At 47.8% G+C, this 18396-nt stretch overlaps 1 protein-coding gene across 2 annotated transcripts in view; it reads left to right on the forward strand.

Annotated features, from left to right (window-relative positions):
• TBX5 (T-box transcription factor 5) overlaps positions 1-16062 on the forward strand; it is a 37378-nt gene extending 21316 nt beyond the window's left edge. For both annotated transcript variants that reach the window (XM_050318505.1, XM_050318506.1), the window contains exons 7-8: positions 6678-6904; positions 15479-16062. In XM_050318505.1, coding sequence (XP_050174462.1) covers positions 6678-6904; positions 15479-16062 — 811 coding nt within the window. The remainder of the gene's footprint in view (positions 1-6677; positions 6905-15478) is intronic.
• Positions 16063-18396: the final 2334 nt, after the last annotated feature.

An 18396-nucleotide genomic window follows, 5' to 3' on the forward strand; every position in this document is an offset into this window, starting at 1 on the left:
AACATCCCCGAGGAAATTTTCCTTGTCAAAATCCCAGTGGAAACCGTGGGCTTGAAATGTATTCTATAGAATTTGATGGAATTCAGATGAAATCCAAAATAAAGTGCTGCAGACCTCACTGGAGGTTATGCACAACTCTTTTAAAGTGAGAAAGTCAGCTCAAGAAAGCACAGAGTAGCTGCAGCTTCTTCTGTTGAACCTTCTTTGGGGGATCTGCTCAGCAGGACCCGACCTGCAGAAGCTCAGTCCACCACAAAGGTGGTGTCTCTGTTGGCCAACATCCATTCTCCATCTCCTCTTCTGTTCTTCTTCCTCCAACGTGAACAGTGGCATTTTTCTGCAGGAATCTGCCTTTTTATTTTCCTGATGATGATGCTCTAGATCCCTCTCTGGTGCTCGGGTTTCTTGCAGTGATCTCTTTGAGCTGCACTGCTCAGAGGAGTGGTGGAAGCACTGGTTGCAAACATACCATAGAATCATCACAGAATGATTTGGGTTGGAAAGGACCTTAAATATCATCTTGTTCCAAACCCCTGACATGGGCAGGAACCTCTTCCACCAGACCAGGTTGCTCCAATCCCTGTCCAGCCTGGCCTCAGACACTTCCAAGGATGAGGCATTCACAACTTCTCTGGACAGCTTGTTCCAGTGCCTCACTACACTCATAGTGAAGAACTCTTTTCTAATATCTAATCTACAGCTACTCTGTTGGTGTGAAGCCATTCCCCTTGTTCTGTCACTCCAGGCCCTTGGAAATAGTCTCTCTCCATCTTGTAGGTCACCCTGAAGCCTTCTCTTTTCCAGACTGAACAATTCCAATGCTCTCAGCCTTTCCTCGCAGCACAGCTGCTCCATCTCTCTGATCATCCTGGTGCCTCCTCTGGATTCTCTCCAGCAGCTCCACTTCCTCCCTGTGCTGTTTCCCCAGGGCTGGGGGCAGCTCTGCAGGGGAATTTCACCTGAGAGGATAGAGGGGCAGAATCCTCCCTGCCCTGCTGCCCACCCTAGGGGATCAGCCCAGGGCATGGGGGATTCTGAGTGCTGGGGCATGTCCAGCCTCTCCCCCACCAGCACCCCCAAGTCCTTCTCTCCAGGGCTGCTTCATCTGCTCATCTCCAGCCTGGATCGATACTAGGGTTGGGTGCAGCACCAGCACTTGGTTTTATTAAACCACATGAGATTCCTGTGCCTGCACCCAATCCAGGGCTATTGGACCCCTTCTTGTTCCTGCAGGAAGGTCAGGACACTTGATATGTTGATGGAAAAGCTGCAGTGAACAGCCTCACATATTTCTCAAAGGATATTTTGACTTGTTTTACTGGACATACAGCCTCAGGTGTTATTTTCTGTGGGGCTACTCTGCTCTCCCCACACAGTATTTCATCAGAGGGTAAGGCTGAAGGAAGTACTCAGTAATTCCTCTGCTACCACGTCCTTTCCTGCTATAGTTTATCCACTTCAGACTCCCCAGATAGCCCCTTGAGAGTGGTTCAATTTGATTTCAATATGCTGGAAATAAGCTGAAATGAATGTGCATTGACAATAGTTTTTTGGTTTAGGTTTTTTTCCTGGGAGGTGTTATATTTATTTCAGTCACTTTTCTCTCTTTTTTTTTTTTTTTTTTTTAAATTCTTTTTCTATGTCTGTTATGGCTGACTTCCATTTCTTTCCTCCTCTCGAGTCTCAGCAGGAAGGACAAAAATTGGTGGCCTGGGAAATATAAACCCCAAAGCCATTGAGTTATGGTTGCACATCTGGAATCGGGGTTTGATTCTGCTCCACTGGGCTGGGTGGGTGGAGGTGGTGGGACTGATAGGACAGCAAGCTTTTGTCCTTTTGTGGTGACTGACCAAGGAGGAGTTAAAATCTCCTGGAAATCTGGAAAGAGTGGAGAGGAATCACTATGTTCAACCACAGGTAGTCTAAAATCTGATCCAAAGCTTAAGATTTGATGTTGTGAACAGGATCTGGCCAGCTCAAGGGCTTCAAAGGATGCTGTTGGAACACAGAAGCAACTAACCATGGGAAAATCCTTTTCCATGTCATGGGTCATCTTGACCTTGAACAGATATCAGTATGATCCTTGGGATCTGATATTTAATAAGTCTTTTGAAGCCTCGTTACCATCACCTACAGCAGCTCTGGAAAACCTTAGTGTCTAATGTTGCAGAAATATTAGAAATATCTTCTAAAATAACTCGCTGAGGGCCAGTAGGGGTTGGATGTTTCAACACAGAAACTTCCTGGTTATAAATTGTGCATCTGTGAAAAGACTTTTAATAAGTTTTTTGTCTGGCAGTTGCATTTACTATGCATTGGCTGGTACATTAGGAAACTTCTAGTCTGGACATGAAGATACTCTGAAAATTATTGCTCTCCCTCACAGTATATTAATAAGCAAGAAAGTGGACTGGATGCCACTCTGTGAAGGTCTATATATATTTTTTTTCTTCAGTTTTGATTAATTTGCAGAGGCAAACAGGGTTTCTGGTTCTGAGATGACAGAATCATCTTGAATTTGCTCCTTGGAATTTTTTGCTAGGTGTGAATTTGTGGCATAAGTGATCTTACGGAGCTCTGTCTTGGCGAGGGAATCATTTGACCAGGGGAAGGGGAAGAATGCCAGGTAAGAAAATGAGAGTGAGTTTCCTAATTCCACCTGGCAGAAGTCTGATTTGGATGGAAGTGCTTGGGAAATGCATCAGGGGTTCACTTGTAAGGCCCAGTCTGTAGGATTGGGGTTACATGATGAACTCTAGGTGGAATTCATGTGCTGTTAGGGAAGTTATGCAGAGCTCGTGTCCAGTCCTACGGGTGGGAGTTAAGAACCGAGTCCAAACTTCAGGACTGAGTGCCTCCACTACGGTCTTGGACCTCATCCTTGATTTCTTTTCCTTAAGTGTAATAAAAATTGAAGTAATGTTCTCTCCTGGTGGCCTCTCACCTGAGAACCTGGTGATGCAGAGACTCTACAGCACCTTGTGTGGCTCCCCCCTTCCTCCCTGTCCCCTCTGCTATTGTAATACACCAACTACAGCAACCAAATATTCATAATTATCCACCAACAGGCTTTAAATAGACCAGGGACAGCTTCCTTCCTTGTAAACTTTTTTCCCAACCAAGTTTCTTTTTTTTTTTCCTTCCAATTTTGCAATTTTTAATGCAAAAAACCAAAAGTAGCCTATTAACACCCCCCTGTAAAATTAAGTCACATTCTGGGCCAGGAGCAGCAGCCTCTTCCTTGCTGTGTAGACAATTTCCTATATTGACTATATTTTCCCTTCCTACTTTGCTACAGTTTTTTTGGACAGCAAAATTTCTGTTGTTTTGTGCCAGCAGTGAACAAAACCTTTCATTCCATTAAACTGTAGCCCAGGATTACAACCACGTATTCCGAGAATAGCGATTCTTGGTGAGGGGGAGAAAGATTCTGATCCATTTTATTTTGTCCTTCAGTTTTTAAAAGTGATAGGTGAGCACACTGCATGTCAAGTGGGCTCAGAAAGTGGCATAAATGTTTTGAGATTACTTGCTTTACCAAGTACCAAAGATATCTCTTTATTAGAGCTCAGGAACAATGTGTAGAAATACAGATATAACTGCCCTTGTGGGTAGAAAAAAAGGCTGAAGTGAAAGAAAGACTATTTTAGCTATTTAGTTAGAAAATACTTTCCTTCGTCTCCCTCCTCAAATAGTTGATTTTTTGGCAAAAATAGTACCCAGCATGTTTTGACTGAAATGGAAATATTTCAGTCTGGAGGGAAGTTATTGCGATATCTCCTGGGAACTGCTGTTTGGAAACTTGGTGTCTCCAACCTGTTGCCTCTCCAGAGTGACTCCTGGCTCCTGCCGTGTCCCACAGAACACCACAGTCCTCTCTGACAGCCATGGAGGCTGTTGTGTTCCCTGGAAAAGGAAGGAATTTGGTTCCCAGTGTGCAAGGAGTGGGATCCTGACACCACCTGTGCTCTGGCACTTGGGATAAAGATATTGCCCTTCCAGGCAAACAGCTTCTTTATGGGAAGAAAGCAGCTGAGGTTCAGCTCGGACATGAGGAAGAATTTCTTCTCTGAAAGGGTGGTTGGGCATTGGAAGGGGCTGCCCGTGGAAGTGGTGGAGTGTCCATCCCTGGAGGTGTTCAAGGAACAACTGGATATGGCACTCAGTGCTCTGGTGGTTGACAAGGTGGGGACGGGGCACAGGTTGGACTCGATGATCTTGAAGGTCTCTTCTGACCTCAGTGGCTCTGTGAAAATATATTTTTATCAAGAAAAAACAACTGGGTTGTTATTTTTTTTTTCCCCTCTCAGCTCTCCATTGAAAAAGTGCTGATTTAGGTGAGAAGCATCTGGGATGGGGGTGGTTTCTTGCTGTTTGTGTGGTGCTTTGCACAGTGAGGGTCTGGGACTGATGGGGTCCCTCTGAGCTACTGTGAGAATTTATGGTTTACTGTGCAGATCTAACCCCATGTTCTGAAGAGACATCCAGTTCTTCCCCCCATGAAGCAGAGAGAGATGGTAAAAGCAGTCATCTCTACCTCCTCCAAAAAACCCACAGAGAACATGATGTGGCATCATGCCATGGCATGTCCTTTCTTGTCCTGCAGTGTAGCTCACAGGTGCCTCACTGAGGGAAAAAGTGGGGCTCCATCAGTTATTTGAGACTTGGATGTTGGTGGTGTTGGAGCTGAGGAAGAAGGAACCAGCCAATCCATGCAGCACCCTCTCATCAGGGAGCAGAGTTAAGGCCTTGCTCCACGTGTCACCTCCTTGTGGATTGTCTCTTTAGAAGGGAAACGTGGTGGGGATGCAGCTCTGGGGTGTAATGTTGGTTGTGTTTCCATGAAAGTTGCTGTGTGAAGGTGGAGTGTGACAGGAGCAGACAGCTCAAAGCCATAAACTGGGAGATCCCCTGGAACCCTGAAGATCTGAGGGTCACCTGTGAGGTTTGGTGACCATGGCTGTTGACCTTCCTGAGAAGCCACCAAAGCTGCCCTCCAGCAAGAGCTCCTGGGGTGGAGATTTAAGTGCTGGGCATCCACAAGCAGGTCCTGTGAAGCCCACCCCATACCCTGGCATCCACCGTTGTCTCGTGTATCCAAGGGATAAGTCTCTACTTCCTCCCAGTCCATCTCTCTTTTGTTCCTCGTTCACAGCCTGGACTTCAGCTCTGGGAAAAAACTGCCTGACCAGCCAGCCCAAGTGGGTGGGAAGCCATGCTCCTGCTGGGAGGAGCTGCTGGGCTGCCAGGGGATGAAACCCCACCTTTGGAACAGGCTTTCCTTGGCAAGCCACCAGTGCCCGGGGTTTGGAAAGCTTTCATGGCACAATGAGAGACACATTTATTTGGTTTTGAGCTCCTGGGTGAGTTTCCCCTCCATTACAGCTCGGTTGCTGATGTTTCTGGCAGCCACCACAGCAGTGGTTTGGATGAAAGCTCCCTGCTGTGAGTAGGTTTATATAATTGCCATTGTTAAATTTTGTAAATAAGTTCTGAACTCTACAGCGATAGGCCCTCTCTAAGGGGTATAATCAGAGATTCAGGGCTCTTCCTCCTCATATAACTGGCCAGGTGAGCCTGGTGATGGGATTTAAGGATCTGTCCTTACTCCAGCATAATGATTTTGGGCAGGTGGGTAGGGTACCTCACAGCCAGATTGGTCCAATGGTTACAGCCTCAAAGGAGAAACCTTGTACTGGAATCTGGGCTCTGGTTTGTGGCTGCTCTGAGCCAGGTGACACTTTGGGAGGTACTGCTGTACTACCTGATCTTTATGCTTTTTTGCAGGTCTTTGTGTTCAGGGAACACCCAGCTGTTTTGGAGACAGCCCAGGAGGAGTTTTGTACCTCTCCTGAAGGCTCTGAAACCTTCTACTCAGCTTCAGTTCTTCCCCCTGCAGAGCAGGAATGATCTTGTCCAGCCACATTGTTGATGTGCTTGGAGAAATGTGTCCAAAACACACTGTAGGGTCTTGTAGAAGAGGGGATTTCCAAGCATCCCTGCTTCAAACCAGAGCTCAGAGCAAGGGAACAATCCAGCCTTGCCATTAGGGCTCACCCTCCCAGCCTGGCTCTGCTGAGGCTGTGGCTCTGCCGTGCATCAAGTCTTGGTGATTTATTTATTTCTCTTTTCTGAGCACTCTGGAGTGGAACTTGTTCTGTAGTCCAGGGATCCCCCATCCAGGACAATGAAGCTGAGAGACCCTGGGGGAAAGGAATGGGGGCAACTACCATAAGGGGAAAAAAAGTAGACCTAAATATTTAATCCATCTCCAAGTCAACTTGGCAGAAATGAGGTTTTTATTTATATGCATGTGCACATCTGCATATACATTATAAACAGTATGGAGCTTATAAATCCTATAAGATGTAGATATAAATCTTGTGTGTTTTGCTATAACTGCATATATCTATTTCAAGTAAGGATGTAAAATAGCAGTTGCAGTGGAAGAGGCTCAAATCTAAAGGGAAAGGTACTAAAAGGGAAGGGAATAACGAGTGCTGCGTGGATAAAGTGTGACAGGGCTGCAGCCTCCTGAGAGGGATGTTTCTATTTCCCTGAAAGCCTAAACAAACACCATGACACTAATGTGCTGCCTTCATTTATTAATCCGCTGATCTATTTATTAATTGATTGCTTTCCTGACTTGTTTTTATTTTTCATTTCTTTGCTTTTAGTAAAGAGTACCCGGTTGTCCCCCGGAGCACAGTGAGACAAAAAGTGTCCTCGAATCACAGCCCATTCAGTGGCGAGACCAGGGTCCTTTCTGCCTCCTCCAACCTGGGCTCCCAGTACCAGTGTGAGAACGGCGTGTCCAGCACCTCCCAGGACCTGCTACCACCTGCCAACTCCTACCCGATCTCCCAGGAGCACAGCCAGATCTACCACTGCACCAAGAGAAAAGGTCAGACCTTGGCTGCTCCCTGCTCTGTGCTTTCCCCCTCCTAACATGACTGTCAGCCTTGTTTCCTGATCCTTGTCCCGGCCTGCTTTGCAGTGACACTGGGGGACGAGTGAGGGATGAGGGTTGTGTGCTGGAGGTGGGCTGGGAGACTCCCGTCACCCTCATTAGCCTAAAATCCCATCCCCACTGCTGGGCTGGGAGCTGGGCTGGGCTGCTTGGAGGGGTGGCAGTGCCTTTCACCCATGGTGAATCCACATTTGGAAAGATAGCTGGTGCCAGAGATAAAGATGACTTATCTGTCTCCATAGCCCCTCAGACAGGGTTAATCTCCAAGTGGAGATGCCTTGACACTTTGCATTTCGCACAGTTTTCAGCTCGGGGTCTCACAGCTGGGAGAGGCTTTTCTGTCTGCAGAAAGCAATTCCACTCAAATGCCCGTTCTAATGAACGGTGCCTGGGATTGAAAATCATGATATCCATGTTCCTTCCCCTCTGGTGCGACTGACCTGCTTTGACAGAGCTGGAGGGATCAAACTGTGAGGGCTTTACACTGACTGCTCAGCTCGTCCTGGCGTGAAGAGCCCCATGATAGTGGTGGGATAATTGTTTTGGGCAGGAGCAAATGGTTTGCGGTCTCTCCCTCCCTCTCCCAAAGCAATGGGAATGCTTAGATGCAAAAACACTCGCAGGGCTGAGGTAGCAAAAACCTCAGATCAGCTCTACTCCAGGTACTCATAAGAAAATAGGGAATTTCCAGGGCTGAATGCAACAAGGAGCGACAGGAGATGGTTACTGCTGACCCCTATTCCCTTTTCTCAGGATTTAGTCTACGTTGCACTGGAAAAGCTCACAGAAGTCAGCAAGCACCATGGCATTTGAGTGCACCAAGAATTTCTCCAGCCTGGTAGCCTCTCCCCACAGCAGATCCCTTCCTGCTTCCCTGCGCGGTCCTATCAGTCAGACACATGTCATTATTTTTAGTAACGTAACCCTGGGGCACGAGGATGTGCAGACACACAGTCTAAGGTAGTGGATGCTGGGAAGTGCTGGCAGAGGGGGCAGGAGGGCAGTGGAAATCTCTCATGTCCTTGGTGAATCTCATGAATGTTGTAAGGGCGCGTGTGCTGTGTGCAGGTTTATACGTAAAAGTAGAGAAGTTGAGATATTCTGGGGTTTTCCTGAGTCTGAGCTAAACAGTGGAAAACAGAGGTGTCATTTTCTGCCCCCTCCAGCTGACCAGCTGACCCTTGTGGTCACAGAGTGTGTTGGAGCTGGGATTGGAAATGGTGATGCGAGGCTTGAGCTAGATGTAAGGTAGGGAATAAGGAGAAGCAGAATGTCCCCTAGGTCAGAGATGGTCGTACCACTTTACTGATGAATGTGAGGTGCTGGGACACAGCTGGGTTGCTGCAAAACCCCACTGTTCATGATGGAAGGTCCCACTCACCCTTGGCATCCCTCAGCCTGTGATCCATCCCCAGTGCTCTTTGCCCTGGGAGCTGAGCTTCCACCGCCCCTCTTCCCCTTTGCAAACCCTAACCAAAACAAGCTGCCCCAAATGGCAACAAACCCTTTGGACAATCTCCGAGAGTGCTGCGTGTCCCCGCACCGCAGGGCAATTCATCATTCGCCTCCGCATTGTAACGCGATAAGGAATCAACAGAGGTTTCCTTCCAGTTTTGGGATTCCCGCTAAGTGGTGTCTCCATGGGTGGTTTCCCTCAATCCCCCAATTATCTCACTTCCTCTTATTGTCACAGAAGAGACGACTATCTGCCCTGTAATAAGCTCCCCGGCCCCTTTTGGACCTTGCGAAAGTGCAGGAGGCTGGCAAAGGGAGCCCTTGTCTGCGCGGCCGATGGCCCATCAGCCCCCTCATTATCTCCGCGATGGCTTGAGTGGCACAAGCAGTTAAGGGCCTTTTATCAAAGCCGCCAAATGCTTTAATCAAAGAGAAGCAGCGTCCTGTCCGATACCACCGGCTTCTTCCGTGGAGCTGTTCGTCTGGGCAGCCTGAGTCTCTCCTTTCCTCCTTGTGCCTTTCACCGCCCCCCCTCTCCTTTCCCCGTGCATCCAGTAAATCGAAAACAGCCACCAGGGCTTAAAGAAAAGAAACACAAAGTTAATGGGAAACAGAGAGTCAGTGTAAGCTGCCAAGCAGCTCTTTGCAAAGTGAAATTAATTAAAAAAAAAAAAAAAGTCACTAGAGATGAGCAATTCTGTTTGGATAAGTCAGAACGTGATCCAAGGTTTCGCCTCGGACTCTGACTGAGTGCGGCACTTCCTTCTAGCACCGAGCAAGGATCTTTTTTGGACTTGGGAAAATAACCCTACATATGATCTTCCCCTTTTTTTCCTTTTCCAACCTCTCATTTCTGAGCTTTCCCTCATAGCTTTCCTACCATTCTGTAACTTCTACCAAGCCTCACCATCTAAGAAAACCTGAAAGCAAGATCGTGTTTGCTCCTATTGTCCCTCTGTCCATTTTCTGGACTGGAAGTCTTATTGATTTTGTTGGATTATCCACTCCCCAAACACTGACTCCTCCTCAGTCAGTTTAGGATTTATCTCAAGTGGATTATTTCCTTTTTGCAAAGCAGTGGCTGTGGATAAATGTTCTCAGGGGCAGAGAGCAATTCAGCTGGGTTTGAGACCAGCTTGTATCTTCATCTTCTGTAGTAAATTCCACCACTGTTTTCCAAGAGAGTCTCTCCTTGGAGTTCCTTTCATCTTGGACATCTCATGAGGTTTCTCTGTATCCTTTTCAGCTGGGGTCAAGCCTTGGTTTAGGTTCAGTTAGGAACAGGTCTGTGTTCAGGCAGCTCAGAGGAACCTTATTCAACTTCTACTTCCTTGGTGATCTCAGACAAGGCTTGTGCTCTGTGGTTGACAGTGTTGTTTTTAGCTGTCAAGTCAAGATGGATTCACCCTGGAGATCTGATATGGAGCTGCATTAGGGGAGAGCAGCAGGGCTGTGAGGGGATGTAATCTCTGAAGGCTCCTCTGGTTCAGGGAGGTGATGCTCTCCTGGGTGAGGAAGGAAGGAAGGACACATCCCAGAGCTTCAAATCTGGCGATTACTGGTGTGCAGGTGGGAGTGCAGGGTCACAGCATTGGGAATGACCTGTGTGTGTTGCTGCTCCACTCACAGGCAATGATAAGAATCATCCTGTGTTGTATCCCAGCTCCATGTTGAGATTGCTTATGGCACTGGATTAACTCCAGTCCTGTATCCTACTGAGAAGTGGCCTCAGTTCTTGAGGTGGATTTTCAGGCTGCAACAAAGACTAATTAGAGCTTTGTCTTTCTCCTAGTTGTTCTCCACCTCTCCCTCTCTTCTTGTTGTGCTTGGAGGAGCACAAAAAGACTTACCAGCAGGCAGCTTGGTTTGTGTCTTTCATTCAGCCCCACATCACAGTTAGGGTGTTGGGGCTTGTTTTCCCTTGTATTATCCTCTCCCTCAGATTTCCTGTGGATTAAATAGTCATCCCTCTAAACCTCTGCTCCCTCCCAGCCTTACACAATCTCAACCACTTGGCAGATTTCTGGGATGCTTGTGATGCTGGACAGGAGGCAACTGGAACAGCCTCTCCCCGGGGAGGTTATAAAAGTTGTCATGTTGGCATTCTGAGGGAGCAGAGGGATGTGGCAGAATCCACTGGCTCCAACCGGCAAGGACCGTATCCATCAGCCACCTAACCTGGACACGACACCACGGGGAAGAATATATCTTTCCTCTCCTTCCTGCTCTGATGAGGCCAGTGGAGGTCCAGCAATGCCTTTCCTCCTCCTTCTCCAGAGCAGGCACCGTTAGTGTGGACAGACCTCTTTGTTGACTGAACTGATTTCTCCCACATCCCACCCAGCTTTTCTTTCACTCAGAGAATCTGTAGGACAAAATCCAGGTGTAGGGCATCTTCTTGGAGTACATGCAGCTCATCCAGCTGATGTTTAGAGATGGCAATGAGTTGGGCAAGGCTTGAGCTGTGCTGCAGCTGGAGGTGTTTGTAGCTTGGATAGATGCAGTGGAGCACAGAGGAAGGTGCTTGCTGGGGCAAAACGAGCTTGCCTGTGTGTTGAGGAGATATTCAGGGGCTGGTGGGCACGCAGCTTTTGCTGTGCATCCATGCTGTGTGTGGCACTGCAGCTCCAGCAGCTTTGTATCCCTCTTATAAAGAAAGGCTGAGGGAGCTGGGCCTGGTCCAGTCTTGAGAGGAGATGACTGTGAGGGATCTCATCCATGGCTGTCAGTGTCTGCAGGGAGGGGGCAGAGCATGGACCAGGCTCTGCTCAGGGGTGCCCAGCAATGGGACAAGAGGAACGGGCAGGAACTGAGGCCCAGGAAGTTCCACCTGAACGTGAGGAAGAACTTCTTCACTGTGCAGTGACAGAGCACTGGAACAGATTGCTCAGAGAGGACGTGGAGTGTCCCACACTGGAGATATTTCAGGGCTGTCTGGCTGCAATCCTGTGCCATACTCCCTCACTGGAGATATTCCAGGACTGTCTGGACACAGTCCTGTGCCATGTGCTCTGGGATGACCCTGCTGGAGCAGGGAGGTGGGACCAGATGAGCCACTGTGGGGCCTTCCAACCTGACCCCTCCTGTGACTCTGTGATCTCACTTGCCCATCAGAAATGCCTCCTGTGTCTCAGCAGGCAGTGCTGCCAACTTGCTACCTCTGGAAGAGGTTCCAGCTTTTGATGTTGGATTGTCCTTGCCCTAGAACCCTTTGTGTCGTGTTCCCTGCAATGCAACACATCCATACCACAAATGGTGTGATAGCTGGAATAACTGGCGTGTCTTAGGTTCCATGTCCTAGGATGTACATCTTTAGGGATGTTCATTTTGATTGAATCTGCCTCTTTTTTTTGTTCTTTTCTTCTTGGACACCCCTTGTCAGCCTTGCAGCCTTGTATTGGCTGTTCAGGCTCGTGCTAGATCCATGCTAAATCCAGACAGTGTGGGTGATAATCACCCATTGTGCCTCCTTCACAAAGTTGGGATGAACCTCCTGTAACACCCTGGAACTGTGGATAAGCTTTGAAAACTAAAACAGTTGTGTCCCATTCTCCATTGTCTTCTGTCCTGGGGAGTTGACTGTCATGAATCAGAAAGGAGCTCTCCTGATTTACACCAAGGGAAGAGGTGGGCCCAGTGCACCCTGAAGTCCAGAGACTTTACATGTTTGCATTTCGTTCTGGATGGCCCTAATCTTGGAGTTGGGAAAATTCCATTTAAAGAGCCATTTGTGTGGTATTTACAACCCAGCTGGAAGTAGTAAATACCGGAAATCTTGGAACTGCTTATGCTCTTGCTCGAGCTCCTTCATTAGATAGATCATCAAATTCCTTGTGAGGGAGCCAGTTTCCACCCCATTCTGCAGGCTCCGTTTTCCTTGGATCCACTTTGGAGCAGCTTCTCCTTGGCTCTGGCAGCTTCCCCTGCTTGGCAGAACCTTCTGCTCTTTGAGGTTTGTGCAGTATCGAGGGGCTGGTCCCAGGAGCTGATTGCCACCCTTGGCTTCCAAGGATACCAACAAAAGAGGAGGATGGTCAGCACCTCCCAGGATGCCCAGCACCTCTAAGGACTCAGTGGCAACTGGAAAAGGACAATCAATTGCCATCAGGGAACAAACATCGAGAATCAAAGCCAGAGAAGGCAGCTAAGTATCTCCTGTGTCCTGCTTACACTGGTGCTAAGGAGGTGAGAGGACCTTCAGGGAGAGGATTATGGCCTTGAGATGGGCTGTCCAGGCTCCAGAACTGCTGGGGATGAATTTAAACTGCAGCCTTCAGCATTGTGTGAGAGATCTGTTTGCCTTGTTCTCCTTTTGCCATTCCCTTACCTGAAGATGCTCCATTTTCACCCCTAGATCTGTTCCACACACCATGAGATGTCTTTTTCCTGCTCTGTGCTGGCTCTGGTGTCCTCTGTGAGGGGTGGGGGGACAATGCCAGGTCACACTAGAGAGCCTGGACTGATGTAACTCCATCAGCTGGCACCTCTCTGGCCTGCATGATCCCACCTGATGATGCAGACAGACTGTTCTCTTCTCTCTCTAGCAGTTTGAGGTTATTCAGATGGGGAAAATCACCAGGAAGAGGGGCCCAAGGGCAGGCCAAAGCTGTTAGGGTAGGATGTAATCCTTTACTAGTGACTATGTCACATTTGGAGATGGGTACAGGGTCCTTACACGTCTTAAAATGTGGACTGATGGTGCCTTTTCCACATACAACATCAGCCAGCCTGGCTCGAGATAGACCAGCAGAGCAATTATGGGAGCTGATAGAGGGCACCCAGAGGGTGCCCACTGAAATTCTGGCTGGTTTTGTGTTTCTCTCTTCACCTGTGATGAATCCTGGAAGCGCCTCTGCCTGTCTCTGCTCTGGCAGGCAGAGAAATGTCTGGGCTACATGGAAAAATCAGCAACCTCAAGTTGTAAGTCAGGCAGTTTTACACCACGGAAAAACAGAGTTTGACTGGTTTGTGTTGTATATTTAAAAAAAATCAAAATAAAATAAACAGTCAAACCCCAAGCCAATGATTTCTAATGCCAGCAGAGTGATGCGGTTTAATGCTGAAAACTTTATTAGCAGAACAATGCTGCATTTTACAAGACATTGTTTTTCCACCCTAGTGCTCTTATTACTCAGTGGTGGGTTAGGGATCCAAAACTTTTATGCTGGCCGTAAAAGCTGGAGTTCAGATGTACCCCCTGTGATGGATCAGGGGAGAGGTTAGACCTGTGCTTCCAGCTTTTGTCTTTCAGGGCACTACATCCTCCCCACTGCTGCTCCCACATCAAATGGACCTGACCAGGATTAGGGAGGGTGACACATTTCTGCATCTCCCTGCCTATTGTTTCAGCTGCTTTAAAGATGGGATTGCATTGCTCACTTATTCCATCCTGCTTTCCATCCTGATTTAAAGGAAAGGCAGAGGAGGAAGGTGACTTGATTATCAGGGCTCTGAGTTGTTGGGGTGAACGAACCAGGTTTTGCTTTTTTCAGGAAGGAATGAAATGGGACTGTGGCTTTCCACTGTATTTGTGGGCAGTGCTGTTACAAAGCCAAAGGACACACTGGGGAATGTCCCCACAGTGTGTACCTCAGGACCTGCTGTTTTCTGGGATTTTTGGACCAAGATGAAGAGAAGTAGTTGTTCCAGCTGGACTTGGAAGACACCTGGGTGGGAATCATGGGTTATTTTACATGTAGAGTGGATGAAGCTTCCAGGAGAACACACGTGGCTGTTTACAGCAATGCGGGTGTGTGCATGTGTGTGTTTACAAGAACCTAAACCTGCACCTCCCCAAGGTGAGACACGAGCACTCCCATTGGAGCAGCCTGGCAGAATCCCCTCTGCGTCTTCTGGGGCAGATTCTCTCAGTCCTACTTTTTGTGGAATTGTTTGGTGTTTTGTTTGTTGGGGTTTTTTTCCCTTTGTATTTTGGAGGTGAAAAAAATTACAGCTCAAAACATGTTGGTTGCAAAAAAAAATTGAAAAGGAGAATTTTGTGTGGTATTCTTTCAAATTGTACCCCTGTTCAATGGGTGCAGCCAGGAGGGCTTTGACAAAGTGGGGTGTTTTTCTGCCTGCCCCAGAACTCTTGTTTTTGAAGCAGTAGCAAAGTTAATCCGTGTCAGAACAAGCTCCCCTTCCCTTGCCACGCTGTCCTTAAAATCTCTTGGTGAAGTGCTCGTCCCTGGGAACTTTGCCATCCATTCCAGCAGAGCTGGATTTCATTTGATGACCCTGCGAATGAATAAATAAGTGCACATTCATTTATTCATTTTGCTTCCCCCTGGAGATTTCACCTAAATTGTTTATCTCCTTCCTTCTCTTGGCCTGGGATGCTGCAGGAAACAAAAGGCTCTGCAAGATGTGCCATGTTGTTTCTAGCTGTGAAATTTACTTTTCTTTTTTGTTCCCCTTGGCTCCAGCACACAGCCCTGTGTGGTTTTATGTGCCCAGCTGCCTTGGCACAGCTGAAAACCGGGGCTATAAAACTCCAAATCTGATTGTCTCAACTCTGCCATCGCTGCTGCTCTCCTGGGGAAAGGGGTGGGGGGGGGATTTTTATTGTCATCTCCATTTTTGTCTCTCTTTTTTTTTTTTTTTTTAATTGTGAAAATGTGTCATTGTAAAGGCTTTTAGTTTAACAGCATCAGCCCTGAGCCCCTCGGGTGGGAGTGGGGACCTCTGTTAGGTCTGCAGGGGGATGTTATTCCTCATGTCACAGTGTTGGCAGCAGGGAGGAGATGAGGAGCTTGTGGGGTGTGTAGGGGATGTCACCAAGCAAGTTGAGCCTCAGGATCCCTCCAGCATCTTCCTTGATTTTCCTCCCAGAGCTCCTGGCTAATCTCCTCCCCAGTCCAAGCAGGCAGGGCCAAGTGGAACACTTGATTTCAGCAGGATTGATTCAGATCAGTTCCAGGGAAATGATGGGGATTTACACCGAGAGGGGTGTCTGGAGCAGACTGTGTGCTTGGTGAAACGAGGATTGTGGAGAGGGAGGTTCAGCTGAGGGCAGTGGCATTGTTCGCTACCAGGACTTTTCTGTCCCAACAGATGAGGAATGTTCCACCACCGAGCACCCCTACAAGAAGCCCTACATGGAAACATCTCCGGCAGACGAGGATCCCTTCTACAGGTCCAGTTACCCCCAGCAGCAGGGACTGAACACTTCGTACAGGACTGAGTCCGCCCAGCGCCAAGCCTGTATGTACGCCAGCTCTGCTCCCCCCACGGACCCCGTGCCCAGCCTGGAGGACATCAGCTGTAACACGTGGCCCAGCGTGCCATCCTACAGCAGTTGCACAGTGTCTGCCATGCAGCCCATGGACAGGTTACCCTACCAGCATTTCTCTGCCCACTTCACCTCGGGGCCGCTCATGCCCCGGCTCGGCAGCGTGGCCAACCACACGTCCCCCCAAATAGGAGACACCCACAGCATGTTCCAGCACCAGACCTCTGTTTCTCACCAGCCCATCGTCCGGCAGTGTGGACCTCAGACCGGCATCCAGTCCCCTCCCAGCAGCCTCCAGCCCGCGGAATTCCTGTATTCCCACGGCGTGCCTCGAACCCTCTCGCCCCACCAGTACCACTCCGTGCACGGCGTGGGCATGGTGCCAGAGTGGAGCGAGAACAGCTAACAAGGGAAGTGCAAGAGCATCAGCCATGGGAAAACTAAAGGAGAAAAAAAATGGGAAAAGGAAAAAAAAAAAAAAAGGCAAAACCCTGTTGATTAAAAAATTAAAAATAAGCGAGAGTATTTTGCAAGACTCCTTTAACTGAATGTTCACCGCTAGCACTCAAGAGGGACGGACACTGACTGAACCCACGGATGAACCAGGCATCAGCCTCGGTGGGACTTGCCCCCCTCCCCTTTTTATTTTTTTTTCTTTTGTTTCAAAAGAAAAAACCAACAGATTGGCACAATTCTTCCCCTGCCACAGGCCCACCCAGTTTGTGTTGCTGCCACCGCCAGCCCTGTGCCCTCGTCCCGTCCCCTCCCTGCTCCCATCCTCCTGCTCTTTTTGTTCTCTGAGGGACACCAAACTCCTGCTGCCTTTCTCACCACGGTCAGAATGCTTGAAAGAAAACAACTAGGATGTTACTTTTCTTTTTTTTTTTTTTTTGTGGTGTTGATGTTGACAATGTTATATAATAAATAATAATATATATATTTTTTCTTTCAACTTTCTCAGAAAAAAAAAAAAAAAGAAAAAAAGCACTGCCCCTTTTTACCAAGAGTGGAGTTTGGAGTGGTGTTTCTTTTTTTTTTTTTCATTGGTATTATTCTTGTTACTTTCCAACAGAAAGAGGTACTGAGAACCCACAAATAAAACCCAGTGCCTACCTCACCCAGGCATTGCATCAAGAGTGAAATCTTTCCTTATAAATGTCCCAAAACATGTCTCTGCAGGAACCATCCCCATCAACTCATCTCCTTTCCCACTTGTAATCCTCTCACTCTTCTTTCCTTCCCATCTCCTGGTCTTTCCTGGTCCATCAGCTGGTTCTGACGGAAGCACGGGGTTATTTCCAAGCTTGAAAACATCCACAGTTTGACTCCTGCTAAATTATCTACTGGCATGTGGAAAGCAAAGCTCTGAGCCAGCTGGGGAGGGCAGAGGATGCAGGCAGGGAAAGGAAAATGTTTACTCATAAAAATGATGATGGTGCTTGTTTGCAATCCCTGACTCTTTCATTTTGTCCCGTGTTCCTTTTCTTCCTCTCCAGAACAAACAAACAAACAAACAAACAAAAATAAAAAAAGGGGTACCAGACTGGGTATGCAAAGTGAGATACAAATTAAACATGTTTGAAAAGGGCAGAAAATGATCATGAGAGGCTGGGAGCGGGGGAGGCAAGAAGAGAAGAAGAAGCAAATGTGTGTAAGTAAAAATGTCTACTGCAGAATTTTTCAGGTGTAACATTCCCCATCCTATTTATTTATACGTGGGAGTCCCAATAACTCATAGTATGTCACAAAGCAAAGCAGCTCATTCAAAGAGGTTAAAATTTTTATTGAAATGGAAGTTTGCTTTCTTTTCTTGTTTTTTTTTTTTTTCTCCCCCTCTCTCCAAGCTGTGCACACTCTATATAATTTACATATATTTTTTAATTAAAAGTAATTCTAATTAACGAAAAAGAGCTATACCTGTGTGTCAGCCACTGGGAATGTGGGTGTGAAGGTGTGGGAATGCTGGTATGTGCATGGGAGGGAATAGAGACAGGTATCCACAGCCATGTAGCTAAGGAGAAAAAAATAATGCCTGCCTGGATCTGATTTCCCATTTTTGTGTGCCAATTTATGTCTAATAAATACCACACACTCTCAACAGTAAGGGATCTGCCCACCTATTTTTAATGGGGTTTTTTTTTTGGTTTTGGGGTAATTTTTCTTGTTTTTTTTTTTTTCCCTACATGATGCCTATAATTATATGGAGGTTTATAATCAATAATTACATTGCTTTTTATTAATTTCTGGTGTAGCACAGGAGGTCCAACATCCCAAAACGGAAAGGGGTGATGGGCTGAGCTTGAGGTCCCTGTGTCTGGGGTTCTGGGCTTGTCTGCTACAGAACTGCCTGGGTCTTCCAGGTCCTTCCCACCCATCCTGTCTCCAAGGAATGTGCTCTCCTGGAGTCACTTTTCCGTCAAGGTGGATTTAAAAGTGACTTTGGGACTCTAGGTGGGTGCTGGGGTGGCACCTGCTGGAGGTGGAGCTGCCCCCTGTTCCCGTGCAGGTGAGGTGGGTGGGACATGTTTGGCCCAGGGGAGGTGTGGGGTTGTGTCCCAGCCTCAGCAAAGGAGGGCAGGATGCTGTGAGGATTGGAAGCAAGTTGGGAAAATCAGCTCCAGAGAAATAAAGAGAGGAGAAGCCCATCAGAAAAGTCTCCTCTGTGTGGCTGGTGAGCCATTGCTGCCTCAGGAAAGAGCATGGCCAGGTCCCAGGAGGGAACTGAGGAGGTGTCCCCAGC

This window comes from Myiozetetes cayanensis, unplaced genomic scaffold (assembly GCF_022539395.1).
Source record: "Myiozetetes cayanensis isolate MyiCay16 unplaced genomic scaffold, myiCay2020 scf21, whole genome shotgun sequence".
NCBI lineage: Eukaryota > Metazoa > Chordata > Aves > Passeriformes > Tyrannidae > Myiozetetes > Myiozetetes cayanensis.